At 48.1% G+C, this 24,781-nt stretch overlaps 1 protein-coding gene across 1 annotated transcript; it reads left to right on the forward strand.

Moving 5' to 3' along the window:
• The first annotated feature begins 2,227 nt into the window (after positions 1-2,227).
• Positions 2,228-23,605, forward strand: LOC142245918 (endoribonuclease YbeY-like). The gene is made up of 5 exons (XM_075318923.1): positions 2,228-2,277; positions 14,596-14,809; positions 16,417-16,548; positions 20,391-20,459; positions 23,480-23,605. The coding sequence occupies exons 2-5, from the start codon at positions 14,600-14,602 to the stop codon at positions 23,573-23,575; spliced, it is 507 nt and encodes a 168-aa protein (XP_075175038.1). The 5' UTR covers positions 2,228-2,277; positions 14,596-14,599; the 3' UTR covers positions 23,576-23,605.
• Positions 23,606-24,781: the final 1,176 nt, after the last annotated feature.

Here is a 24,781-nt window from a genome sequence, read left to right on the forward strand (position 1 = left end):
TTTTTGGGTGCGGTTTGCCGCAGTTTTTTACCGCCAGTGCGGTAATCTTTCAGACCCTGCGGAATTTTCTTAAGAAAATTCCGTTTCCCAGTGCGCACAGGGCCTAAAGGGGATTTCCTATTAACAAAGATCATTATAATCAGTAGATCTTGGAATAATAATAATCTCCACAGTTGGATGTGTTTAAAAAATTGTCCCTATGCTGTGATAATAAATATTTTATATATATATTTTATATTTTTATATATAATAAATATATATATATATATAAATATATATATATATATATATATATATACACACATATACATATACACACATGTATATATATATATATATATATTATATATATACATATATATATATACATATATATATATATATATATATATATATATATATATATATATATATATATATATATATATATATGTCCCTGCTATGTACTGTGTAATGGCTGTGTCTGACTGTATAGGGACATAGTCTCATCATACCTCATCTCCTGAACAGGGGAGGGCGCAAAAGAGTTTAAAGACATTACGTCACAGGATCACAGATGATTCATTCTGTGAGGTAAATAATTTTTCTGCCTGTTTTAAAAAAATGTTCCTTTGCTGAGATATTCTTATATATATGTCCTTGCTATGTACTGTGTCTGACCGTACAGGGACGTGGTCTGATCATACCACAATTCCTGGGCCAGGGAGGAAGTAATAAAGTATACAAACATTATAGCATGGTATCACAAATTATTCCTTCTTTGAGGTAAACCATTTTTTTAAAAAACAGGCAGGAAAATGTTTTACCTCACAGAAAGAATCAGCTGTGATCAGTGCTGTAATGTCTGTATACTCACATCCTCCTCTGCCCAGGAGATGTGGTATGATCAAACCATGTATATGTACCGTCAGTCACGGCCATTACACAGTATATAGCAGGGACACATACAGTATATAAGGTTATCTCCGCACAGGAACATTTTTTTGTTTATTTATACACATACAATGGTGAAATGTATTATTATTCCATGATCTATTCATAAAAATAAACTTCCAAATGACCTTTGTTCATGGGGAAAAAAAAACCTTTAAGGCCATGTGCACACATTGAGTATTTGGAGAGGCTTTTACCTCAGTATTTGTAGCCAAAATCAGGAGTGGAACAATCAGAGGAAAAGTATAATAGAAACACGGGCACCACTCCTGTATAATCACCAGCAGCGTATAGCCTGGTGATTACATGGTGGCATGGGCCCCCTGACAGTATGTTTATAGGTGTTTCAAGTTTAAGTTGTGGCATTCAGCGGTGCCAAATTCAGTATGGGGAATGAAGGGTTAATTCCCTTCATGTGGTAACACGAGCAGGCTGCTGTGATTGGTCAGCCTGCTGCGTGGTGGTAATGGAAGTTGTTATGATGGGAATTTATGGGGTTAATCTGCCCCCTGTGAGTAACGCGAGCAGGCTGTGTGATTGGTCAGCCTGCTGCGCGCCAATTTTAAAGTCTGTCATTGGTGGACAGAGGTAAATATGCAGGAGACTTGCCTTTATAAGGAGTCAGCTGTGAGTCAGCTGTGTCAGTTTCCAGCTGTGAAGAAAGAAGAATCCAGATGGAGTCCCTCCTGGAGAAGATGATGGCTCGGGTCGGCGCAGCGGACGGCGAGGAGTGGCTGAAGAGGTGCCTGGCGCCGGGGAACGAAGCCGCCGAAGTGGTCCTGGATCCAGCTCCGGATCCCGCCGGCGTTCCTGCGCGGAGGGAAGAGCTTCTGCGGCCCGGAGATGGAGAAGATGTCCGGAGATCCCTGCGGATGAAGAGGAAGAAGAGCGACGTCGATTCACCGCCTGCATCCTGTTCCCAGCGGTCCGGCGGAGGGAGGAAGAGGTCGGCATCTGCTCGCGGTCGGCGCGGCGCGGAGAGGAAGGCGTCGGAGACATCGCGAGAGGCGGGAGTTCCAGCGAGAGGAGGGACCGGAGCATCGCGAGACCGCTCAAGAAGCCGACGGGATTTGGCCGCGTCATCAGGACGCGACTCCCAGAATGCCTGGCGGGCGATTATTCCGGAAGTCGCCGCCAGGGGTTCCGCTCCGGCTGCTGTGGCCGGTCACAGCAGAGATCCTGGGTCGCTTACAGGCCTGTACGCGCCGCCGGCCCCATTGCAAAAGAGCTCAGCTGGGGCTTTGGCGGCGGCGACGCAGGCCTGGAGCTCGACTGAAGAATCTGAAGAGGACGTCGCGGCAACATCCGTTCAACGCGATGGAAGGACCCTGGAGCGAGGACATGGTGAGAGCCCCCTTGCTGGAGCACCCAATGTTAGGGATAACGGTAAAGGACATTGTCATTAGGACTCTGTCTGAGCTACTTGGGGGCTATGTAGTGCTACCCCAGGCACCTGCTGCTGAAGTTTCTATTCAGGACAGGTTCCCTGGGGTGGCGGAATCTCATTTAAAGGAAGCACTGACATGTGATGTTTCCCCTTTGGGTTTTCATCTCAGTGCTTCCACTAAGGAAAAGATTTGGAGACAGGAGTATGTAGATATCTTTTCTCTGTTGCCGGTTGCTAGGGAACTGCAGCATAAAGTGGAGAAACCTGATGGAAAACAAGAGGTTGAGTCAGAGTGAAGGAAAAATTTAAATCATTTTATTCATGGTTACAGGCTTTCTCCATTTATGCTGCAGTTCTTGGGGAAAAGTTTCCTAAATTTTGTAGTGGTTTGTTTCAACACCAAGATTGTATTCTGGAGGCTTATCGTGGTTTCGGTGGCTTAGCGTGGCTGAATTACGATGAGTCTTTCAGGCAGAAGTTGGCGGTTCACCCTGCTGTCAAGTGGGGTGTTAAAGATGTCGGGTTATGGCTGAATTTAATGCTGCATCAGCGACAGAACCCTCACAGACAGCAGGTGGATGTCAATTCAAAAAGGGGGGGTGTGCTTTGCATTCAATGAGTCCTCATGCAGGTGGCAGGGTAACTGTCGCTTTCGACATGGGTGCTCGTTTTGTGGCGGGGCTCACCCCTTGCTTAAATGTTTTAAAAAGCATGGTCAGTCCACGGTACAGCCATCTGGTGTTAGGGAGCAGTTTTTCATAGGCTCAGACTCCAGTGAGCTTGGAAGGAATGCTCCCGTGGCTAGATCGTTTTCCAGACAGGCCGAAGGCGGCTCTGTTTCTTCGTGGGTTTCAGGCAGGTTTTCCTGTACCTTCTTTTGAAGGTATAGGTTGTAATGTAACTAAGAATTTACAATCAGTTGATAGCCATAGGGAGGTTGTCAGGTCACATATTGAAAAAGAACGGTTGTTGGGCAGGGTGTCTGGTCCTTTTGAATTTCCTCCGTTTACAAATCTTGGGATATCACCTTTTGGGGTTGTCCCCAAGAAGGAGGTTCATTCTTTTAGGATCATACATCCCCTCTCTTATCCAGCAGGTAGCTCACTGAATGATGCTATTGATCCTAATGCATCTTCGGTGAGTTACACATCTTTTGATGAGGCAGTGGATTTTGTTACGGAAGTTTGGCCCGGTTTGTTCCTGGCCAAATCAGATATTCAGTCTGCCTTCCGGCTTCTGCCAATTAACCCCTTGGGTTTTAATTCTTTGGGTTTTTGTTTTGAGGGTTCTTTTTATTTTGACAGGTGCCTCCCTATGGGTTTTTCTTTATCATGTTATTATTTTGAGTCATTTTCCACGTTTTTGCATTGGGCAGTTCAAGAGGGGTTTTTCAGAGGGGGGTATGTTCCATTTTTTGGACGATTTCTTATTTGTTGGTAGGTCAGGACGTTGTTTGCAATTACTAAATAAATTTTTGGGTTTGATGAAGTTTTTTGGGGTTCCGTTAGCTCATGATAAAACAGTTTCCCCTTGTACAGAGCTCGAGTTTTTAGGGATTGTTTTGGATTTGCAAAAAATGGAATTGAGACTCCCTGGCCAGAAGATTATGAAGTTAAAAGGCTGTATTGCGAGTTTTTTGTAGTGAAGAAAAAGTGTACCCTGCGAGAGCTCCAATCTCTGCTGGGTGGTTTGAACTTTGCATTAAGAATTTTGCCAAAGGGGAGAGTGTTTTCAAGACGTTTTGTATGATGCAACTAAGGGTGTTAGGTGTTCAGGTTCACACATTAGAATTTCGTGGGAGATGAGGAAGGATTTAACAATTTGGTATGAATTTTTAGAAAGTTTTCACGGAATTAGCTGCGTTCAGCAGGATTTTATGTTGTCTCAGGATCTACTTTGGTTTACAGGGGTGTCTAAGGAAGTGGGGTTCGGTACGATTTTTCGTACACACTGGTGCTTTTCTTCATGGCCTTCATCTTGGTTGTCGGAAGGTTTGCTGGAGAAACAGGTGTTATTGGAGTTTTTTCCGGTTTTTGTTTCAGTGCATATTTGGGGTAAGGAATTGGCGAATAGGAGGACTATACTCATATCACATTGTCAAGGTTTGGTTTTTGCTTTGAACACCTTGGTGGTGAAGTGTAGGTTTCTAGGTGGTATATTGCGAAAATTGGTCCTTTTGTGTTTGAGGTGGAATATTTGGTTGAAGGCTCGTTTTGCTTCTGAATGCACTAATGCTTCCGTTTTTTACCTCTCTTCTCAGCGGTTAGAGGAATTCAGGGAGAGTTCAGGAAAGATGGACCCCCTTTTGAATGCATGCCCGTCCCAGCTATGGGAGGCAATTTTTGGATTAGTAGCAGCTTCCATTAAAAATTCTATTGCACCAAGGACATGGAAAGCATACTCGGCTGCTTGGTTGGCTTGGAATCAATTTTGTGATTCCAGGAATCTGTTTCCCCACAAGTGTGATGTGTCTACAGCACTTGGTTTTTTGAATTTTTATGTTGGTTTAGGTTATCGTTATACCTTTTTGTATAAAACATTTTGTGGAATCTCTTTTTTCTTAAAATTATATGGTGAGGAGTCTCTATTAAGCTTATTTGCGGTTCGGCAGGCACTAAAGGGTTGTAAAAAAGGTTGTGTGGTGCCTGATCGCCGCAGGCCTATATCCGTGAATCTATTAGAAAGGTTATGGTTTATGTTGAGTGAAGTTTGTTTTAATAATTTTGAGTTATGTTTATTTCGTGCTGCTTTTGTGATTTGTTTCTTCGCAGCACTCAAGATAAGTGAGTTGTTGTCACATAGTCGGGTTTAGATAGGAAGGATGTTAATGTATCTGACTCTGGTGCTGTGTTATTTATTAGTAGGTCAAAATTGGACCACCTTGGTAAAGGGTGTTCTGTGAAGTTGCGCCCTTTACGGGGTTCATGTATATGCCCCGTCACCAATTTATGTCAATGGCTTACTGTACGGGGGGATACCCCGGGTTTGTTGTTTTTACATGTAGATGGTTCTCCTGCCACTAAGTTTCATTTTAATGCAATATTAAAAAATGTATGGTTAAGTTGCAGCTAGATAGCTCCAACTTCTCATCACATTCTTTTCGGATCGGGGCGGCAACCGAGGCGGCAAGAGCTGGCCTCAAAGGAAAAAGAATTGGTAAAATTGGTAGATGGGCGTCAAAACACTATCAGTTATATATACGCCCTAATTTATTATAATTAATTTATTCTGTCTCTCTCCAATTCTAGGCCCAATGGTGATTTGGCTTGTAGGCCATTCGTTTATACACTGGGCGCAGAGGAGAGCGTCTTGTAGACGTTACACAGAGAACTTATCTTTTCAGTATGATCTGATAAATGTTTTTTGGTACGGTATAAGAGGGCTAAAATTTTCTAATTTAGTTGGCACCTTAAAAGGTATGCTGTTGACTCACCCGTATCCTGACCTTATTATTTTACACATTGGAGGGAATGACTTGGGTAAAATAAAGACATTGGACTTGTTATCTAATTTCCGCAGAGATTTTGCGCTCATAAAGAATCTTTTTCCTTATTCAGCATTGATTTTTTCTGAAATTGTACCGAGACTGGTCTGGAATGGCCAGCTTGCCTTTTTGGAAAAAATAAGGAAACGTGTCAATCGCGACATGGCAATATTTTTTGTTGGTTTGGGCGACTTCTCGTATCGCCATAGTGATCTGGAAGGTTTTACGCTTGGCCTGTACAGGCAGATGGAGTACATCTCTCTGACGTTGGTCTGGACATTTTTAATGTGGGTATCCAGAATATGATAGAAAAATGGCTGCGGTGTTTGGGGGGGGCCTCGTATTGTTAATACTCGGCCGTTTGGGGAAAAATCGCCCAACTATGTTGGGTGGATTGTTGGTTTTATAAGTGGTTAATGGTACTTTATGGTGGTATTTATGGAATTTTATGGTTATTTAATTTTAATAATATGGTGAATTTAATTTATCAAGTTACCAATAATAAAACACCACGGCCATTTTTATCCAAATGTCATGTGTCTGAGTATTTATTCTTTATTAATGGTAAGTTAATTGGTTATAGTGGGCTTTATGCTACCATGTATAATCACCAGCAGCGTATAGCCTGGTGATTACATGGTGGCATGGGCCCCCTGACAGTATGTTTATAGGTGTTTCAAGTTTAAGTTGTGGCATTCAGCGGTGCCAAATTCAGTATGGGGAATGAAGGGTTAATTCCCTTCATGTGGTAACACGAGCAGGCTGCTGTGATTGGTCAGCCTGCTGCGTGGTGGTAATGGAAGTTGTTATGATGGGAATTTATGGGGTTAATCTGCCCCCTGTGAGTAACGCGAGCAGGCTGTGTGATTGGTCAGCCTGCTGCGCGCCAATTTTAAAGTCTGTCATTGGTGGACAGAGGTAAATATGCAGGAGACTTGCCTTTATAAGGAGTCAGCTGTGAGCCAGCTGTGTCAGTTTCCAGCTGTGAAGAAAGAAGAATCCCCCGCCCGCCCTCCCAGTGTAAAGTCGTGGTTTAACTGTTTATTATTTTTTGTCGTGATGTTTTATTAGTTGGGGAAAAATCGCCCAACTATGTTGGGTGGATTGTTGGTTTTATAAGTGGTTAATGGTACTTTATGGTGGTATTTATGGAATTTTATGGTTATTTAATTTTAATAATATGGTGAATTTAATTTATCAAGTTACCAATAATAAAACACCACGGCCATTTTTATCCAAATGTCATGTGTCTGAGTATTTATTCTTTATTAATGGTAAGTTAATTGGTTATAGTGGGCTTTATGCTACCATGTATTTATCACCCACTCCTGGTTTTAGCTATATATACTGAAGTAAAAAAATCACCAAAAACTCAACGTGTGTACGTGGCCTGACGCTGTGTGCCCACGATGAGTTTTCAATGTTGCCAAATTTCGGCAGCTATTATGTATATTAGGTTACTTATTTTCTTTAACATGCGTTCTTAACACTTTTTTTATGCTGTTTTTTGCCTTTTGTTGGCATGTCATAGTTTAAATAAAGCTGCTTTGTATTTGATACATCCTGGTATTTGGCTTTGACAAAACTGTATTGATTTACTTATAACTTTTTTGCCAACAAATTGCTGCAGGATCTGTTCTGACGAATGATTACTAGACATGTGAACTCAGCCAGTAACCGTTTGTGGCAGGTTTCAGCTGAATGGCTGGCGAGCTGTGTGTCGGATAACCACCGATCTCCTAAGGCTAATTTCACACATCAGTTTTTGGCATCAGGCACAATCCGGCATGTGCATGATGCAACGGATCCGGCGTAGAATATGCAAAAACTGATGTGCTTTGATCCTTTTTTTTGCCAGTTCCAATATACCTGATCCGTCAAAAAACGGATCCGGCGCATCCGTTTTTGCATCCTTTTTGTCCGTTTTTTTTGCTGGATCTGTTTTTTTCAATACATCGAAGCATGCTCAGTTTACAAAAACGGATCCGGCGGCCGCATCCGTTTTTTACCGCATTACGCCGGATCTGCTGTCTATAGGCTTCCATTGTAAAACATGCCGGATCCGGCGTGATGCGGTTTTTTTGCCGGACAAAAAAACATTACAAGATACGTTCCCTCCGGCCGCCGCTTTAGGCAATTATGACGGATCCGGCAAAAGCCGGATGCAACGCAAGGCCATCAGGCACAATCCAGCGCTAATACAAATCAATGGGGATAAAATGGATCCGGCGCCGGATCCGTTTTAGCCGTGTTTTTTTTCCGGATTGTGCCTGATGGAAAAAAACTGATGTGTGAAATTAGCCTAATGCTGACCTATCCATCAGACACAGGAGGTCCGCGGCTATTTAGTCCCACTCAACACATTTAATTTTCCTTTTAGTAAAGCTGAAAGGAAATTTAATGTTTTCTGTCTGTTTATCCCTCTGAATAGAGTTGATTGTTGACTGGAGAAGGAAAACTTCATGTTCATTTTATTGTCCAAGAATAGTGATGGGCGGACCAGGACTTTAAAAGTCTATATCCGTGCGGCTTAAAAAGTATCCGGGTGCCTGATCCGGCAACTTGGGAAATAAAAAAAAATAAAGCAATCACACTATACTTACGGAGTCCCCAGCGCGGCTGTAACTGCTTCCGGGTTGCTCACTCTTCTTCCAGGGCTGCTCATTAGCCTCATACATATTCACTGCTTCCCCCGCCCACCGGCAGTTCTGGTGTCTGTGATTGGTTGCAGTCACACTCGCCCCCAGCCTGTGGGGCAGTGTAGTTTTTGGCTGCTTGCAATCACAGAACCTGTCTGTGGGTGTTAGGGCCAGATGGACGGGCAGACCCGGGAGGTGGATCCACTGGGCCGAACTCCCTGATGAGGGAAAGGAGTCCGGTAGCCGGAGCACTTTAGGTAGCAGGACAGTCCGTGCACTGGAACACAATGGAGAAGTCCCTGGGACCACGAGGTCACTGATGGTGGTCCGGGTGACGGAGCTCAGGTTCGGAAGCCGTGATGATGTCTGGCGGAGTCCGGAACCGTTGGAGCGAGATGACGGGTCACCGCAGGGAACCGAGATGGTACGGACTGTCAGGATGGCAGATGGGCAGCGTTCGGGGTTCGAGATACAGCAGGACCAGATGGTGATGCAGGATCAGCTCTAGAAGACAGAGAGGTAAGTATCTCACAGAACACAAGGAGACCTGACTCCTAGCTTGGGAAAACACGAAGAACAGGCCCCGCTCCCTTGGACATTAACCCCCTTTATACCCTGTACCTGTATGCATCATTTCCTGTCAGTGGACACTGGCACTTTAAGAAAGGGTCAGTGACCGCGCGCGCGCCCTAATGCGCATGCGCACGGCCCGAGTGCCAGAAGCCAGGGCAGGAAGCTGAGAGGAGGACGCAGCAGAGCCGGCCAGGGACTGGGAAGCCGACGGGCGCCGGGAGCGGGAACCCGGAGGCTTGGGAAGCGTGGGCACTGGAGGCTGGAGAGCGGGGAGCGTGGCAGGTGAGCCGGGGAGCGGAGCAGAGGACCCGGGTAGCGGAGCAGAGGACCCGGGGAGCGTGACAGTACCCCCCCCCCACACGCCCCCCTCCCCGCAACCGGGACAGGAAGGCACGGATCAGAGGAGTGCCCACATTCTCCCGAGGCTCCCAGGACCTATCCTCAGGACCATACCCCTCCCAGTCCACCAGGAAGAACTGTCGACCTCGTACGGTCTTCATGGCCACGATATCCCTTACCGCATAGATGTCGTCCTCAGCAATAGGAGGAGGAGCCGGACTGGCGGCAGCGGAGAAGGGACCAAGGACAACCGGCTTGAGCAGAGACACGTGGAAGGAGTTGGGTATCCTCATCGTGGCCGGGAGCTGTAGCTTGTAGGAGACCTCATTGATCTTGCCGAGGACTTTAAACGGTCCGATGTAGCGAGGTCCCAGCTTGTAGGATGGTATCTTCAGTCGGATGTATTTGGAAGCAAGCCAGACGAGATCTCCCGGAGAGAAACACGGAGGATCCAGACGTCTGTTGTCCGCGTGCCTCTTCATCCGCAGGGATGCACGTGCAAGGGAGGCCTTAACTGAGTCCCAAATGGTTGTAAAGTCACGGAGTACTGCATCAGCAGCAGGGATGTCCGAGGAAGAGGATACAGGCAATGGGACAGACGGCTGAAGTCCGTAGACGACATGGAAGGGAGAACTGGAGGAGGACTCACTGACGTGGTGATTATGGGAGAATTCAGCCCAAGGAAGAAGCGTGGACCAATCGTCATGATGGGCGTTGACGTAGTGACGTAAGAAAGAGGTCAATATCTGATTGACCCGTTCCACTTGGCCGTTCGACTGAGGATGGTAGGCCGAAGAAAAGTCCAGAGTCACTCCCAGATGTTTACAGAGAGCCCTCCAGAAGCGGGAGGTGAACTGAGTTCCTCTGTCGGACACTATGTGTGATGGAAAGCCATGCAAGCGGAAGATGTGATGTATATAGGCGTCCGCGAGTTCCTGGGCAGAGGGCAGTCCAGCCATAGGAACGAAATGGGCCATTTTAGAGAACCGATCCACCACGACCCATATGACTGTGTGTCCGGAGGACAATGGCAAGTCCGTAATAAAGTCCATCGCTATGTGTTGCCAGGGAACTGAGGGTATGGGCAGAGGCAGAAGACGACCATATGGCAGGTGTTTGGGAGTCTTGTTCCTGGCACAGGAGGGGCAGGCAGAGACAAAAGAGGCGACGTCCGTGCGAAGAGACGGCCACCAGTAATGACGTGCAATCGCACTCCATGTTCTCTTCTGACCTGCATGACCGGCTGTTTTCGAGGCATGACCCCAGTGTAACACTTTTTGCCTGTCAGTCTCAGAGACATAGGTCTTCCCAGGCGGTATCTGGGCCAGGGTGACAGGAGCCACCGGAATGATCTTACTAGGGCAGATGATGGGTTGGGATGTCTCTTCCTCCTGCTCCATGGGCATGAAAGACCTAGACAAGGCATCAGTGCGTACATTCTTGTTCGCGGTTCGGAAATGGAGCTGGAAGTCGAACCGGGCAAAGAACAAGGACCACCTGGCTTGCCGTGGGTTCAGTCGCTGAGCCGTCCGCAGGTATTCCAGGTTTTTGTGGTCCGTGTAAATAATGACGGGGTACACTGCTCCTTCCAGGAGATAGCGCCATTCCTCCAGAGCCAGCTTGACTGCCAATAGCTCTCTGTCACCGATGGTGTAGTTGCGTTCAGGCGCTGAGAAGCTCTTGGAGAAGAAACCGCAAGTCACCATCCTCCCGGAGGAGGTTTTCTGCATGAGCACTGCTCCGGCTCCCGAGGAGGAGGCATCCACCTCCAAGGTGAACTGGCGGTTTAACTCTGGACGGTGGAGTACAGGAGAGGAGGCAAAGGCTCGCTTTAGAGAGCCAAACGCGGCGTCGGCCGCAAGTGACCAGTCCTTTGGATTAGCCCCCTTCTTGGTCAAGGCGGAAAGAGGGGCAGTCAGAGCCGAGAAGTGAGGAATAAACTGGCGGTAATAGTTGGCGAATCCCAGAAAGCGTTGGATTGCCTTCAGTCCAGAAGGAGGAGGCCAGTTGAGAACGGAAGAGACCTTCTTTGGATCCATCTGTAGTCCGGTTTCGGTGATGAGGTAACCCAGGAAGGGGATAGAAGACTGTTCGAAGACGCACTTCTCGTACTTGGCGTACAGATGATTCTCTCTCAGTCTTTGTAGAACCAGTTGCACGTTCTCTCGGTGGGTCTGGAGGTCCGGAGAGAAGACAAGGATGTCATCCAGATATACCACCACACAAACGTAGAGAAGGTCCCGGAACACATCGTTCACTAATTCTTGGAAGACTGCTGGTGCGTTACACAGGCCGAAGGGCATCACGCAGTATTCATAGTGCCCATCGCGAGTGTTGAACGCGGTCTTCCATTCATCCCCTGAGCGGATACGGACCAGGTTGTAGGCACCCCGAAGATCCAACTTGGTGAACACACGAGCTCCTCTGAGCCGATCAAACAATTCGGGGATGAGCGGCAGGGGGTACTTGTTTTTTACGGTGATTAGGTTCAATCCCCGGTAGTCTATACATGGGCGTAGGTCACCCTCTTTCTTCTTTACGAAGAAGAAGCCTGCTCCAGCAGGAGAGGAGGATCTCCGAATGAATCCCTTAGCCAGGCTCTCTGTGATGTACGTAGACATGGCCCTTGTTTCGGCTGGAGACAGTGGATATATCCGTCCTCGTGGAGGTGTAGTTCCCGGGAGCAGGTCAATGGCACAATCGTAAGGACGATGTGGCGGAAGTACTTCGGACTCCTTCTTATCAAAGACGTCCACGAAGGACCAATAGGCTGAGGGCAGTCCTGGTAGGGACTCGGGAACCGGAGGTCGCCGGATAGGTTGTATGGTCTTCAGACAGTTCCCATGGCAAGAAGACCCCCATCGAGTGATATCGCCAGTACCCCAGCTGACTGAAGGCTCGTGTGTCCGCAACCAAGGAAGGCCCAGCAGGATTTGATGTGACATATGTGGGAGGACGTAGAGAGCGATGTTCTCGGTGTGCAGAGCACCGATACGCAGTTCAAGCGGCTTGGTGATCCAGGAGATGGTGTCAGAGAGGGGTCTCCCATCCACAGAGGCAATCACAAGAGGTTTGGCGAGTGGAGTAACAGGCACCTGGTATTTGTCCACCGTGGCCTGCTGGATGAAATTGCCTGCTGCCGCAGAATCGAGGTACGCCTCCGCCGTAAACCGCGTCTCTCCCGTTGTCACTTGCACAGTCCATGTAACTGGGTCTGAGAGAGTCCCAGCACCTAGGGTGGCCTCTCCTACCAACCCTAGGCTTTGGAGTTTCCCGGCCTCTCTGGACAGGAGCGTAGCAGGTGTGTGCCCTCTCCGCAGTAGAAGCAGAGACCCTTGGCGAGCCGCTCTGCTCGGCGTTGTTCAGACTGTCGCACACGGTCGATCTGCATGGGCTCATGGACGGAGACACCAGAGGCCGTTGACTGAAGTACGGCGGGCTTCTGTGGAGGAGAGGAATGCCTTACCGGACGTCTCTCACGGGACACCTCTTTGGACCGCTCCTGAAAGTGTATGTCCACTCGAGTGGCTAGGGTAATCAGGGCGTCCAGGGTGGACGGTACGTCACGTCCAGCCAGCTCATCTTTGATTCGACCCGAGAGTCCTTCCCAGAAGGCGGCGGTTAGGGCCTCGTTATTCCACCCGAGTTCTGAAGCCAAGGTGCGGAAACGGATGGCGTATTGACCCACCGTCAGAGTCCCCTGACGTAACCGGAGAAGAGATGAAGCAGACGCGGAGGCGCGTCCGGGTTCGTCAAAGGTGCTGCGAAAGGCCTGCAGGAACTCCTGAAGGTTCTTGGTCATAGGGTCCTCCTTCTCCCACAAAGGGTTCATCCACGCCAGTGCCTCGCCCTCTAGGTGAGACATGATGAAGGCGACCTTGGCTTGGTCGGAGGCAAACAAATGTGGCAGCTGCGTGAAATGGAGGGAGCATTGGTTTATAAACCCCCTGCAGGTCTTGGGATCTCCGGCGTACCGGGGTGGTGAGGCCAAACGCAGTCTGGAAGCATCCGAGGAGGCAGCCACGGGAGCGGGGGCCGTGGATTGACTAGTGGAGACCCGAGGCGCTGAAGATGTGACCGAGGCTTGTAGCGTGTTCAAGCGGGCGTCCACGGAGGTCATAAAGTTCAGCATGCGGGTCTGGACTTCACGCTGGCGTTGGAGTTCCTCTTGCAAGGCCGCTAGTGCTTCGGCGGGATCCATGGCCTGTTCTTACTGTTAGGGCCAGATGGACAGGCAGACCCGGGAGGTGGATCCACTGGGCCGAACTCCCTGATGAGGGAAAGGAGTCCGGTAGCCGGAGCACTTTAGGTAGCAGGACAGTCCGTGCACTGGAACACAATGGAGAAGTCCCTGGGACCACGAGGTCACTGATGGTGGTCCGGGTGACGGAGCTCAGGTTCGGAAGCCGTGATGATGTCTGGCGGGGTCCGGAACCGTTGGAGCGAGATGACGGGTCACCGCAAGGAACCGAGATGGTACGGACTGTCAGGATGGCAGATAGGCAGCGTTCGGGGTTCGAGATACAGCAGGACCGGATGGCGATGCAGGATCGGCTCTAGAAGACAGAGAGGTAAGTATCTCACAGAACACAAGGAGACCTGACTCCTAGCTTGGGAAAACACGAAGAACAGGCCCCGCTCCCTTGGACATTAACCCCCTTTATACCCTGTACCTGTATGCATCATTTCCTGTCAGTGGACACTGGCCCTTTAAGAAAGGGTCAGTGACCGCGCGCCCTAATGCGCATGCGCGCGGCCCGGGTGCCAGAAGCCAGGGCAGGAAGCTGAGAGGAGGACGCAGCAGAGCCGGCCAGGGACTGGGAAGCCGACGGGCGCCGGGAGCGGGAACCCGGAGGCTTGGGAAGCGTGGGCACTGGAGGCTGGAGAGCGGGGAGCGTGGCAGGTGAGCCGGGGAGCGGAGCAGAGGACCCGGGGAGCGGAGCAGAGGACCCGGGGAGCGTGACAGTGGGTCACTGTAGATTGGTGTAAAACTAAATAAATAAAGAAAAGAAAGCACCAAATTCTGGTCCCCATAGACTTATATGGTGACCGGCATCCAGCCAGATATCAGGGATCAATTCCGGGCTGGAACCGTTTTTTTGCTGTTTTTTTTTAAAAGTCCGGCTAAACGCGCTGATCTCATAAATCTGAGAGTCCGCCCATCACTATTTAAAAACTCTTCTAACAAAAAGGGGAGAACACCAAAGCGCCAGGTCTCTAAGTATTACTTGTCTCAACAGGGTAATGTCTCTTCTTATCCGGAACCTGCAGCACATGATCCCTCTCCGCAGAGCCCATTTACGCAAGAATCTAGAAATTGCCAGAAAGTGTCTCCGCGTGGAGAGGTTTGATGTCGGGGTAATATGTATAAATGATACAAAGATCCGACACCTGAACAGACTTTACAGACAGCAAGACAAAGCTACGGACGTACTGTTATTTCCATTTCATGAGGTACAGAAACAGCAGAGCAGGTTATCTGTAAGGGAACCTGTCACCATCTCAACAGTGGGCTGTTTTTGCTCCTATTTTATGGTGGCTTCTCCCCTGAGTATTCATTTAAGAAAACAAAATCCGCCATACGGTTCCAGAGATATGGACCTTTTTATTTAGTGCTTTTTATTCTCTTTACCAAGGGGGCATGGCTCAGTTTTATAATGCAGAAGTCTAAAGATAAGCCCCAAAAAAACCTTTCAGCCATACGCCCTTAGTAAATATGTCAAAAATTAACACTAAATAAACAGATCTAGGCCTCTAGAACCATATGGTGGATTTAAAAAAAACAACAACAAAACATCTTAATACTCAATGGGAGCAATGGGAATAAAATAAACACTTTTGACCTGGTGAAAGGCTGACTTTAAAGCACCACTCCAGAGGTTTTTTTCGGTATTTCACCGCTGGAGTGCTTCTTTAAGGCTGGAGTGACTCGCGCGAGAATTGAGGTCGCATCACCCGTCATGGCCTGCCGCTCTCCGGACAGGAGTGTGCCGCTGCATGTATTTTTATACTGCTGCACACTCCTGCCCAAAGAGCAGCAGGCCGTGACGGGTGATGCGACTCAATTTTTGCGCGAGTCCCTTGCAATTGTGACACCGGCCTACATCTAAGTCTTATACTTACCCTCCGACGTCTTAACCTTTTTTTGTTTTCGCTGTACCATCTTGTGATGACAAATTCTGACTGGGCAGAAGTTACTTCACAAGCTCCAAAGGCAAGTCATTGTGAGCCAGAAAGAGGCTCTCATAGACTTGTATTGAGTTGTGACCACTGGCGCGCTCCATGAAACACTGCCCAAGACCGACCGGAACGGTGGCGATAGAAGGTGAAGATGGCAGAGAATGAAGCCCGCTTTACACGCTACAAGATATCTTACGATGTGTCGGCGGGGTCACGTCGTAAGTGACGCACATCCGGCATCGTAAGGTATGTTGTAGCGTGTGACAGCGATGTGCAATTGCGATTGAACGAAAAACCATTCATCGCATGCACGTCGTTCATTCCTGACGAATTGAACGTCAGATTGTTCATTGTACCCGGGGTAGCGCACATCGCAGTGTGTGACACCCCGGGAACGATGAACAGATCTTACCTACGTCCTGCGGCTCCCGGCCCACAATGCGGAAGGAAGGAGGTGGGTGGGATGTTTAGGTCCCGCTCAGCTCCGCCCCTCCGCTTCTATTGGCCGGCTGCCGCGTGACGTCGATGTGACACCAAACGTCCCTCCCACTCCAGGAAGTGGACGTTCGCCGCCCACATCGAGGTCGTATGGAAGGTAAGTACGTGTGACGGGGGTTAATCGTTTGTGCGGAACGTTCAACAAATTGAACGTGCTGCACATACGATGGGAGCGTTGCAAATCGCATATGATATCGTATGCGAAATTGCAACGTGTAAAGCAGGCTTGAGTATAAGACCGGGGGCAGAGGATTTAGATTTAAAGCATTCCAACGCTGAAAAAAAAAAACTAAAAAATGCTGGAGTGGTGCTTTAAGTAATTGCAATGATATACAATATGTGTTCGCTACATCTGACTGTGTGTGCTCCTTGTATACTTCCAGAATGTGTGCCCCGGATTGTCACCTAATCCACCATTCCCAGATGAATACAATTTAGGAGACATTTACCTTGCAGTAGAGTTTATATATCACCAATGTCAAGAAAAGGAGGAGGATTTTAACAATGTCTTGACTGTAAGTTATGGAGAATGTGTGACGCCCTGGCAAAGCCAGGTTGTCACAGAAAGAGTTAATCCTCCTTGGTATTCTGATCTCACACCGGTGCAGCAGGACAAACCACAGCCCCCAGGGTAAGAGAAAAGCAGAGCAGAGAGAAGAGGAGTCTGGAGCTGTAGCTCCCAGGCTGATAGTGAAGCGTGCTCCGAGAGGGCCGGGACAGGCTGCGAGTGAGGAAGGGGCCAGAGGTAGCCGGGCAGGGTAGTGGCCCCCCGGTACCTGGGTGACCCGGATCACTGCAGGGGAGTGGATTCCCCGTTTCCGGCTGAGGAGAAAGAGGAAGAGAGTGGAGAGAAAGGCACCTGGCTGCAGGGAAAGAACAACAAGGGCTGCTGCACCGTGTGTGGGACACTAACACCCCCGTACCGAAGGCTGCGGACACCGGCAATTCCTAGTTTACCAGTGACTCTGTGTGACATACTTGTGAGTACGCCCGTGCCCTCGGGCACCGCACCGCAGCACTGCGCCCTGCTCCCTGCTTATCCCCATCACCGGGCCCCGGGACAACCAACCCCCTACCCACGGAGGGGAGGACTAACATCTAGCTGCTCCATACCATCACTCCCGGGATCCCCATAAAGAGGAGCGGTGGTGTCCCAATCACCACAACCGTGGGTGGCGTCACGGACAATATAAATCTCCCTTAACAAACCCCTTTTACTGTGGAGCCTGGGATCACAGACCGGGTCACGCTACCGTGATACCCACAGAAGTGACCCTGTGGCCCGGATCTGAGTACCCCTGGTCCCCGGGCGACACATTTGGCGTCACGAACAGGATCGAACCCATCCAGTTACCTGGAGGAAGTGCGCCTTGTTCTGGACTGTCAGCGGTGACCCGCTGCAAAAATTTTGAAAGTCGCCATCTTTGCTGCCATTTTGGGCGCGAAAATCTCCCGCCCAGCGCCTTCTTCCCCAAGCGGTGGGCGCGAAAAAGAGGCTCCGCCCCCTGAGAACGCGGGCGGAAGTGAAGCTCCGGAGGACCGGAAGCGAAAGGAAAACTTTAAAAGTTGCTGGAAGGACTGCTCCCGAGTACCAAGGGGGAGCAGGAGGAAGGAACCGCAGTTCATGTGACCAGGACTGTAAAGGCAGGGACGCCAGGACTTTGCCTAATTCCGTTCCTGGACAAGCAGTAGCCGCAACCCCGATGACATCTGACCCGGCTCCGGCAGTCCGCCCAGCCGCCACGGTGATGACGTCGGCTCCGGCAGTCCACCCGGCCGCAACGGAGGTAGCACCCGATTGGAAGTCTGCCCCAGATGTGGCGCCAGCCGCTCCCAGGTACCCCGTCACGGCTGTGGAGCAGCCGGAGTGCACCTGCAGAGAGGAGGAGCAGGCCAGTGAGAGATGGAGCCCTCGGCAGTTAGTGAGGCCGGTTGTAGCCGGCGCCGAGGGCATCCAAGTGGGCCTGGCTTCTGAGCAGGAGGCAGAGCACGGAACCCGTGCCCCGTACTGGGAGTGGCGGCAGCGGCAGTGGTAGTGGAGCATGGACGGCTACCCACAAGTTAAAAAGTTGACTGTTTTATGGACTGTCACTCCTGTTGAACGCCCTCAAGTTCAGGAGGAGGCCATCTGCTCCGCAGGTGTGGGGTGGCAGAACGGTTTAAAGTTTTAGAAAACGTACCTCCCAATGTGGGAAGATGTATGATTGTAATGTGTTGATTTTTCCTTTTTCCAGTTTTAATAAATGTTGGTGCCTAGACGGCCCGAGGACGGGCCGTGTTTTACCAAGGGGGTGTGTGACGCCCTGGCAAAGCCAGGTTGTCACAGAAAGAGTTAATCCTCCTTGGTATTCTGATCTCACACCGGTGCAGCAGGACAAACCACAGCCCCCAGGGTAAGAGAAAAGCAGAGCAGAGAGAAGAGGAGTCTGGAGCTGTAGCTCCCAGGCTGATAGTGAAGCGTGCTCCGAGAGGGCCGGGACAGGCTGCGAGTGAGGAAGGGGCCAGAGGTAGCCGGGCAGGGTAGTGGCCCCCCGGTACCTGGGTGACCCGGATCACTGCAGGGGAGTGGATTCCCCGTTTCCGGCTGAGGAGAAAGAGGAAGAGAGTGGAGAGAAAGGCACCTGGCTGCAGGGAAAGAACAACAAGGGCTGCTGCACCGTGTGTGGGACACTAACACCCCCGTACCGAAGGCTGCGGACACCGGCAATTCCTAGTTTACCAGTGACTCTGTGTGACATACTTGTGAGTACGCCCGTGCCCTCGGGCACCGCACCGCAGCACTGCGCCCTGCTCCCTGCTTATCCCCATCACCGGGCCCCGGGACAACCAACCCCCTACCCACGGAGGGGAGGACTAACATCTAGCTGCTCCATACCATCACTCCCGGGATCCCCATAAAGAGGAGCGGTGGTGTCCCAATCACCACAACCGTGGGTGGCGTCACGGACAATATAAATCTCCCTTAACAAACCCCTTTTACTGTGGAGCCTGGGATCACAGACCGGGTCACGCTACCGTGATACCCACAGAAGTGACCCTGTGGCCCGGATCTGAGTACCCCTGGTCCCCGGGCGACACAAATGCAAATCTTATGGTGTTATCGAGCTGTCAGTAACAATTCTCTGTAGCTCATAGGTTGGTTGTTGTGAGGTATGACATAGAAATAGGATCTGAGATGAGTTGGATAAGAACTTGGAGATGAGCAGATCACTGTAGGCAGTAGTCAGAGGATTTACTGCCTGGACCATTATACTTCTACTTGGGTTAAAAAAGGGGTTAAGAATGGTTTCCCCTATTCCGATTCCCCTATCCCCTTTCCGGAATTTCACGATTACATTACAGTGAATGGAGTGAAATACCGGGGGTATACCTTAGGTACCTGCGGAAAAGAAGTGACATGCACATTTTCTCAAGAAATTTTCTCAAGAAAATCTTCACAAAGAATTTTCCTGAGAAAAAAACGCAGCGTGCGCACAGCTATTTTTTTTCCCCATAGGTTTTGCTGGGAAATGTCTGCAGAAAGATTTCAAACATTTCTCAAGAAATTTCTGCAGCAAATCCACGGGTAAAAATGCCTAGTGCGCACAGGGCCTAAGAGCAGTACTGAAGATTGAAGGGAAAAGCTCTGACAAATCTGCTGGTGAAACATTTAGGCCGGCTTCACACTTGTAAGGGACTCGCACGAGTCTCGCATCGGCATCACCTGGCACGGCCACACACTCTCCTGACTGGAGCGGGTCGGCTACATGTATTTCTATGCAGCTGAGACGCTCCTGTCCAGAGAGTGTGCGGCCATGCCAGGTGATGCCGATGCGAGACTTGCCGAGTCACTCACAAGTGTGACTCCAGCCTTAAGGGAATCTGTCACCAGGTTTTGTGACCTAATCTGAGAGCAGCATAATGTAGAGACAAAGACCCTGATTCCAGTGATGTGTCACTTACTGGGCTGCTTAGTGTAGTTTTGATAAATCACTGATTAATCAGCAGTAGATTATCATTACAGGACTACTTGGCGTGCTGCAGGTAGTCCAGCATATTCATGAGCACTGACTAACTGCTAGATCTGCAGCAGAGAAAACAGTGATTTTATTAAAATGACAGTAAACAGCTCAGTAAGTGACACATCACTTTAATCGGGGTCTCTGCCCCTACATTATACTGCTCTCAGATTAGATGGCAAAAACCTGGTGACAGATTCCCTTTAATTCCACTGTGCAGTGTCTGCGCCTCCACCAGTAAGTATAGTCAGCGAATCTGTCACATATAAAGATTACATTTGAGTGCGTTGTTCCTTCTAGTGAATATTTATATTTCTACTTCCAGAAGATTCACATATAAAAAATTATGTTTCTCCCAGGTGACAGCAGTACACGGCTTATGTCACCTGCTTGGTTATACACATCATAGTCCAGAAGACTGGAAAAAGGTTAGTTGTTTCTTTTCTTATTAAAGAGAACCTATCACCAGGTTTTTCCCCTAAAAGCTGTGGCCACCACCAGTGAGCGCTTATATACAGCATTCTAGAATATTGTATCTAAGAGCCCAGACCACTCTGTATAATATAAAAAAAATCTTCATTATACTCACCTGAGGGGCGGTCTGGTCCGATGGGAATCTCTGGCCTCGGTCCGGCGCCTCCTCTCTTCTTTCCATCACCAATGTCATTCCCAGCTCCTTGTGGCTGACTCGTCCTACATCATCCACACAGAGGCCTCCGCTGCCCTCCTGCACTTCTCTCTGCCCTGCTGAGGACAGCAAAGTATTGTAGTGCGCATGCGCCGGTGGTCTTTGACCATTCCCTGCACATTACAGTAGTTTGCTCTGCCCTCAGCAGTACAGAGAGAAGCGCATGTGCAGGAGTGCAATGCAGGCCTCTCTATGTGGATGATGTAGTAGGTAGGACACGTCATCCATATGGAGTAGGGAAAGAGGAAGGCGATGGAAGAGAGGAGGTGACGGACCAGGACCATCGACGCCTATTGAGCCCAGCCACCCCACAGGTGAGTATTATAAAGGTGTTTTTATGTTCTACACAGCAGCCTGGGCTCTTATATACAGAATTACAGAATACTGTATATAAGAGCTTACTGGTGGTGACCGCAGCTTATAGGGGAAAAACCTGGTGACTGGTTCCTTTTAACACTAGAACTACTGGACTCATCACACCTATATAGAAATACATGGTGCAAAGTAGTCAAAATGACTACCTCAGTAGTTCTAGTGTTAAGATTTTGCTGATATTGCAAGCTTTTAGCTTGACATGAGTACGGTATATAATAATGGTTTATATTTGCATTATTAATTATTATAGGGAACCTGTTAATAGATTAATGCTGCCTCAGTAACGGGCAGCATGAATCAGATGTTGGCTGCACAATTAAAGTCAGGTAAGTTTTACTTTGAAACAGTTCAGTATTTCAGAGAAAATATGAATTGAAAGGGAGACTATAGGGAGAACCTGACTCCCTTAGTGAGCTCCTCGGACAGCTTTTCTGCGGATTTCCCCACTCTATTGACAGGTATGTCCCATGTATGCCAGACAAGAACCGCGTAAGATAAGTCAAATCTCTCCCAATAGTCACCAGCCAGATTTCCAAACTATGTTTTTTCTGAAACGCCGGAATGTTTAGACCTGGCTGCAATCGCTCATCCAGCGTCTGCGTCATGCTGCCTGTGGTTCAATTAACATTAATCTAGTAACCGGTTTCATCGCAAAGGAAACCAATGCTTTGTGCCCTGTTACAAATTTCGAGTGCCTCCAGATAAAATGGGTTGTTTCAGGTTCAGTCTTCAGGAGCGCGCCTCTCCCTGCCTCCCGGCTTCCTACAAACTGGAGGCAGAGCACTAATGCTTGATTCACAGTGCAGACTAGCGGCATAGTCGTGCCCAAACTGCAAGCAGAGGCAGCTTTGCCTTCACAGCAGTCAATGACCTTAGTTACACTGAAGCTGGTCGGATTGGGAGACAGCAGTGCAGTGTCGCGAGCAGGGCGTGCAAACTATTGAGAGAGGTTGTAAGCACTGCCACATTTAAACATCCTTTAAACTACGAAACAAGCTGTAAATAATAAGGGTAAAAACTCTCTTCACTTCCATATAAAAGTAATTTGCAATATTGCTTGTTTTACAATTTTACTCATTAATAAAGAGAATATCCCTTTTAAACAAGTTTTCTCATGTTCATTAAAGGTTAAAAATGCTTGTAAAAAACAGGCAACTTTGCAATGTACTTGTCATTAAAAATCCTGTCCTCAAAAATGGATATATTTTTAGTTGTAAAGTTGATTGCTTGTTGCCTTGGTTACCGACCACTTTAGTGGCTTTTTCCTAGGCAAGAAGCAGGCGATTAAAGGCTTTTTACTATATAGCTTGTAAATGCCACTCTGAAGTTGTCTGGGTCCGGCCAGCTTCAGTGTCCTTGCTCTTCTTCCATGCTGCAGAGGCAGAACTGCCCCTACTAGCCAGAAGGGAAAGTAGACGGTTTAGACCAGTAGTGCAACCATACTGGAGGTGTGAACTGTCATTGTACATTCCATCTGGCAAGCAGAAATCCTGGAGTCAGAGGCGCAGTGCGCATCAGAAGACAGAGGATGTGCATACACATTTAAAGGGGTTGTCCACTACTAGGACAACCCCTTCTGTTTTCACGTTTCTCCCAGGTAAATAATAAAGAGTATACTTGTATCCCTTACTGGCGCCATTCTAACAGTGCCGTGGTTCGCGTTCCCGTTGCTCATGTGGGGTTTTGACATCATGAGAGCCCCGCATCCAATCTGTGCCAGCTTCCTTCTCCCCACCTTTGGACCAAATGAATAATCAACAGGAAGTGAGCTCACTTCCTGTTGATTAACTCATTTGGTCCTAAGGCGTTGAGAAGGAAGCCAGTGCTGATTGGATGCGGGGCTCGCATGAAGTCACAACTCCATGTGATCTCCAGCACCTCAAGCCCGTACATAGCTAGAAGGGAGCCGGTATGGGGGGTAATTATAGTCTTTATTATTTTACCTTCGAGAAATATGTGGAATCAAAGAGGTTGTCTATAAGAAATGCCCCTCCTTATTTCCTACGAATGGGTGACCAAGCCATATTATATGTATTCCAGGAGACTGTGGTCCACAGAGAACCCCATTTACATGTTGATTATGTTTCTGCTCTGGATTTGAGGGCATATAATCAGCAACCTGTTATGTTTTGTATTTCTCATTTCATCCCTGGCGAGCAGGCAAAATTTGTGCTGCTGCTCCCCAATACTGCTCTTATTTTTCATCTGTTGTAGAAAGGTCTTCTGGCCTCTGGGGACACCTCTAGTCTCTATGCTCCATATAGTATATGTTTTTTTTTTATAAAGGAACACTAATATAAAAGTTAACCCAAGATTTTATATATTTAGTATTAATGAATATTAATAAATTCTAGTTATTTTCATATCGTTTGTTCACTCTCACAGATGTTTGAGAAGGAAAGTGAAGTTCTAATGGAGATAAACCGAGCGACTGGATCTGCACTTAGCCCACTGACATCAGAGCATTACGACCAAGAATAATATCACTTCCATGTCATTAGCTGCACGGAGAACAGAGAAAGCGGCGTCTGAGAAACGGGAATTATATACATACGTCCTGCATCAATTATAGGACATGATGGTTAGCGATAATTATAGGATTCTGCACTTTATACGATCACAGATGATTCCCTAATCCATCATTACCAGCTGATTGCAATATTGGAATCACTATCCTGGGGATAAGTTCCATTATTAGGAGAGCCAAGAAACAAGGGAGGATTCTGATATTGCCGTGACTGTACATTATCCAGTTTGCAAATCTAATGGTGAATTTTTTTTTACATTGGATGACGATTTTGCTTAGCCCAATTATACGTTGTCGTGAAGAATGACATCGGCAAAAATGAGTTACATGATCTCAGTAGATTTAGACAAAAAGTTCTAAAAGTCTGATCAGAAGAAAAAGAAGCCTGAGGCCGGGTCACTCGAGCGTATGAATATTCATCCGATTTTCATCCAGAAAGCTTTAACTCATGTTGTCGTCAATGTGTCCGTTTTTTATGTCCATGTGCGATCCCTTTTCAGACATCTACATTAAAAAATGTACAGGATCAAATAGAGTTTCCTTAGTTCATATTGGAAATGTAATATATTAAGCTGAATGTATGTATGAATGTGTACATGTATTGGAGTGTGTGTGTGTGTCTCCATTGTGCCTCCATTGAAGTCAATGGAACTGGGAGCTACAAGTCATTAATAGGAGCTGTAATTGGTTGCTATGGGCAACAAAGGACATTCTTAGTAGAAGAAGCTTATATGTGTGGTAATATGATATCAGTGGTGATACGGATAGAGAGAAAGAGACAGACAGAGACAAACAGACAGAGACAAACAGATAGAGACAGACAGAGAGGCAGACAGACAGAGACAAAGAGACAGACAGACAAACAGATAGACAAAGAGACAGAAATAGATGGACAGAGAGAGAGAGAAAGACAGACACAGAGAGACAGACAGAGACAGCCAGACAAGGAAAGAGGCAGGGAGAGAGTGAGAGAGAAACAGAAAGACAGTTACTAACACTGGGTACTACAGCTAGTGTATTCATAAAAATCAGATTAAATCAACATGTGTGTGGAATCAAGGTTTTTTTGTGAAGCCCCGCAGGTGTTGTGTCAGTGTCGGTGCATTACCTTCAGGGACTCCACGTTGCTGGATCTCCGTCACTGGTAGGAAATCTTCTTG

This window comes from Anomaloglossus baeobatrachus, chromosome 7 (genome assembly GCF_048569485.1).
Source record: "Anomaloglossus baeobatrachus isolate aAnoBae1 chromosome 7, aAnoBae1.hap1, whole genome shotgun sequence".
Taxonomy (NCBI): Eukaryota; Metazoa; Chordata; class Amphibia; order Anura; family Aromobatidae; genus Anomaloglossus; species Anomaloglossus baeobatrachus.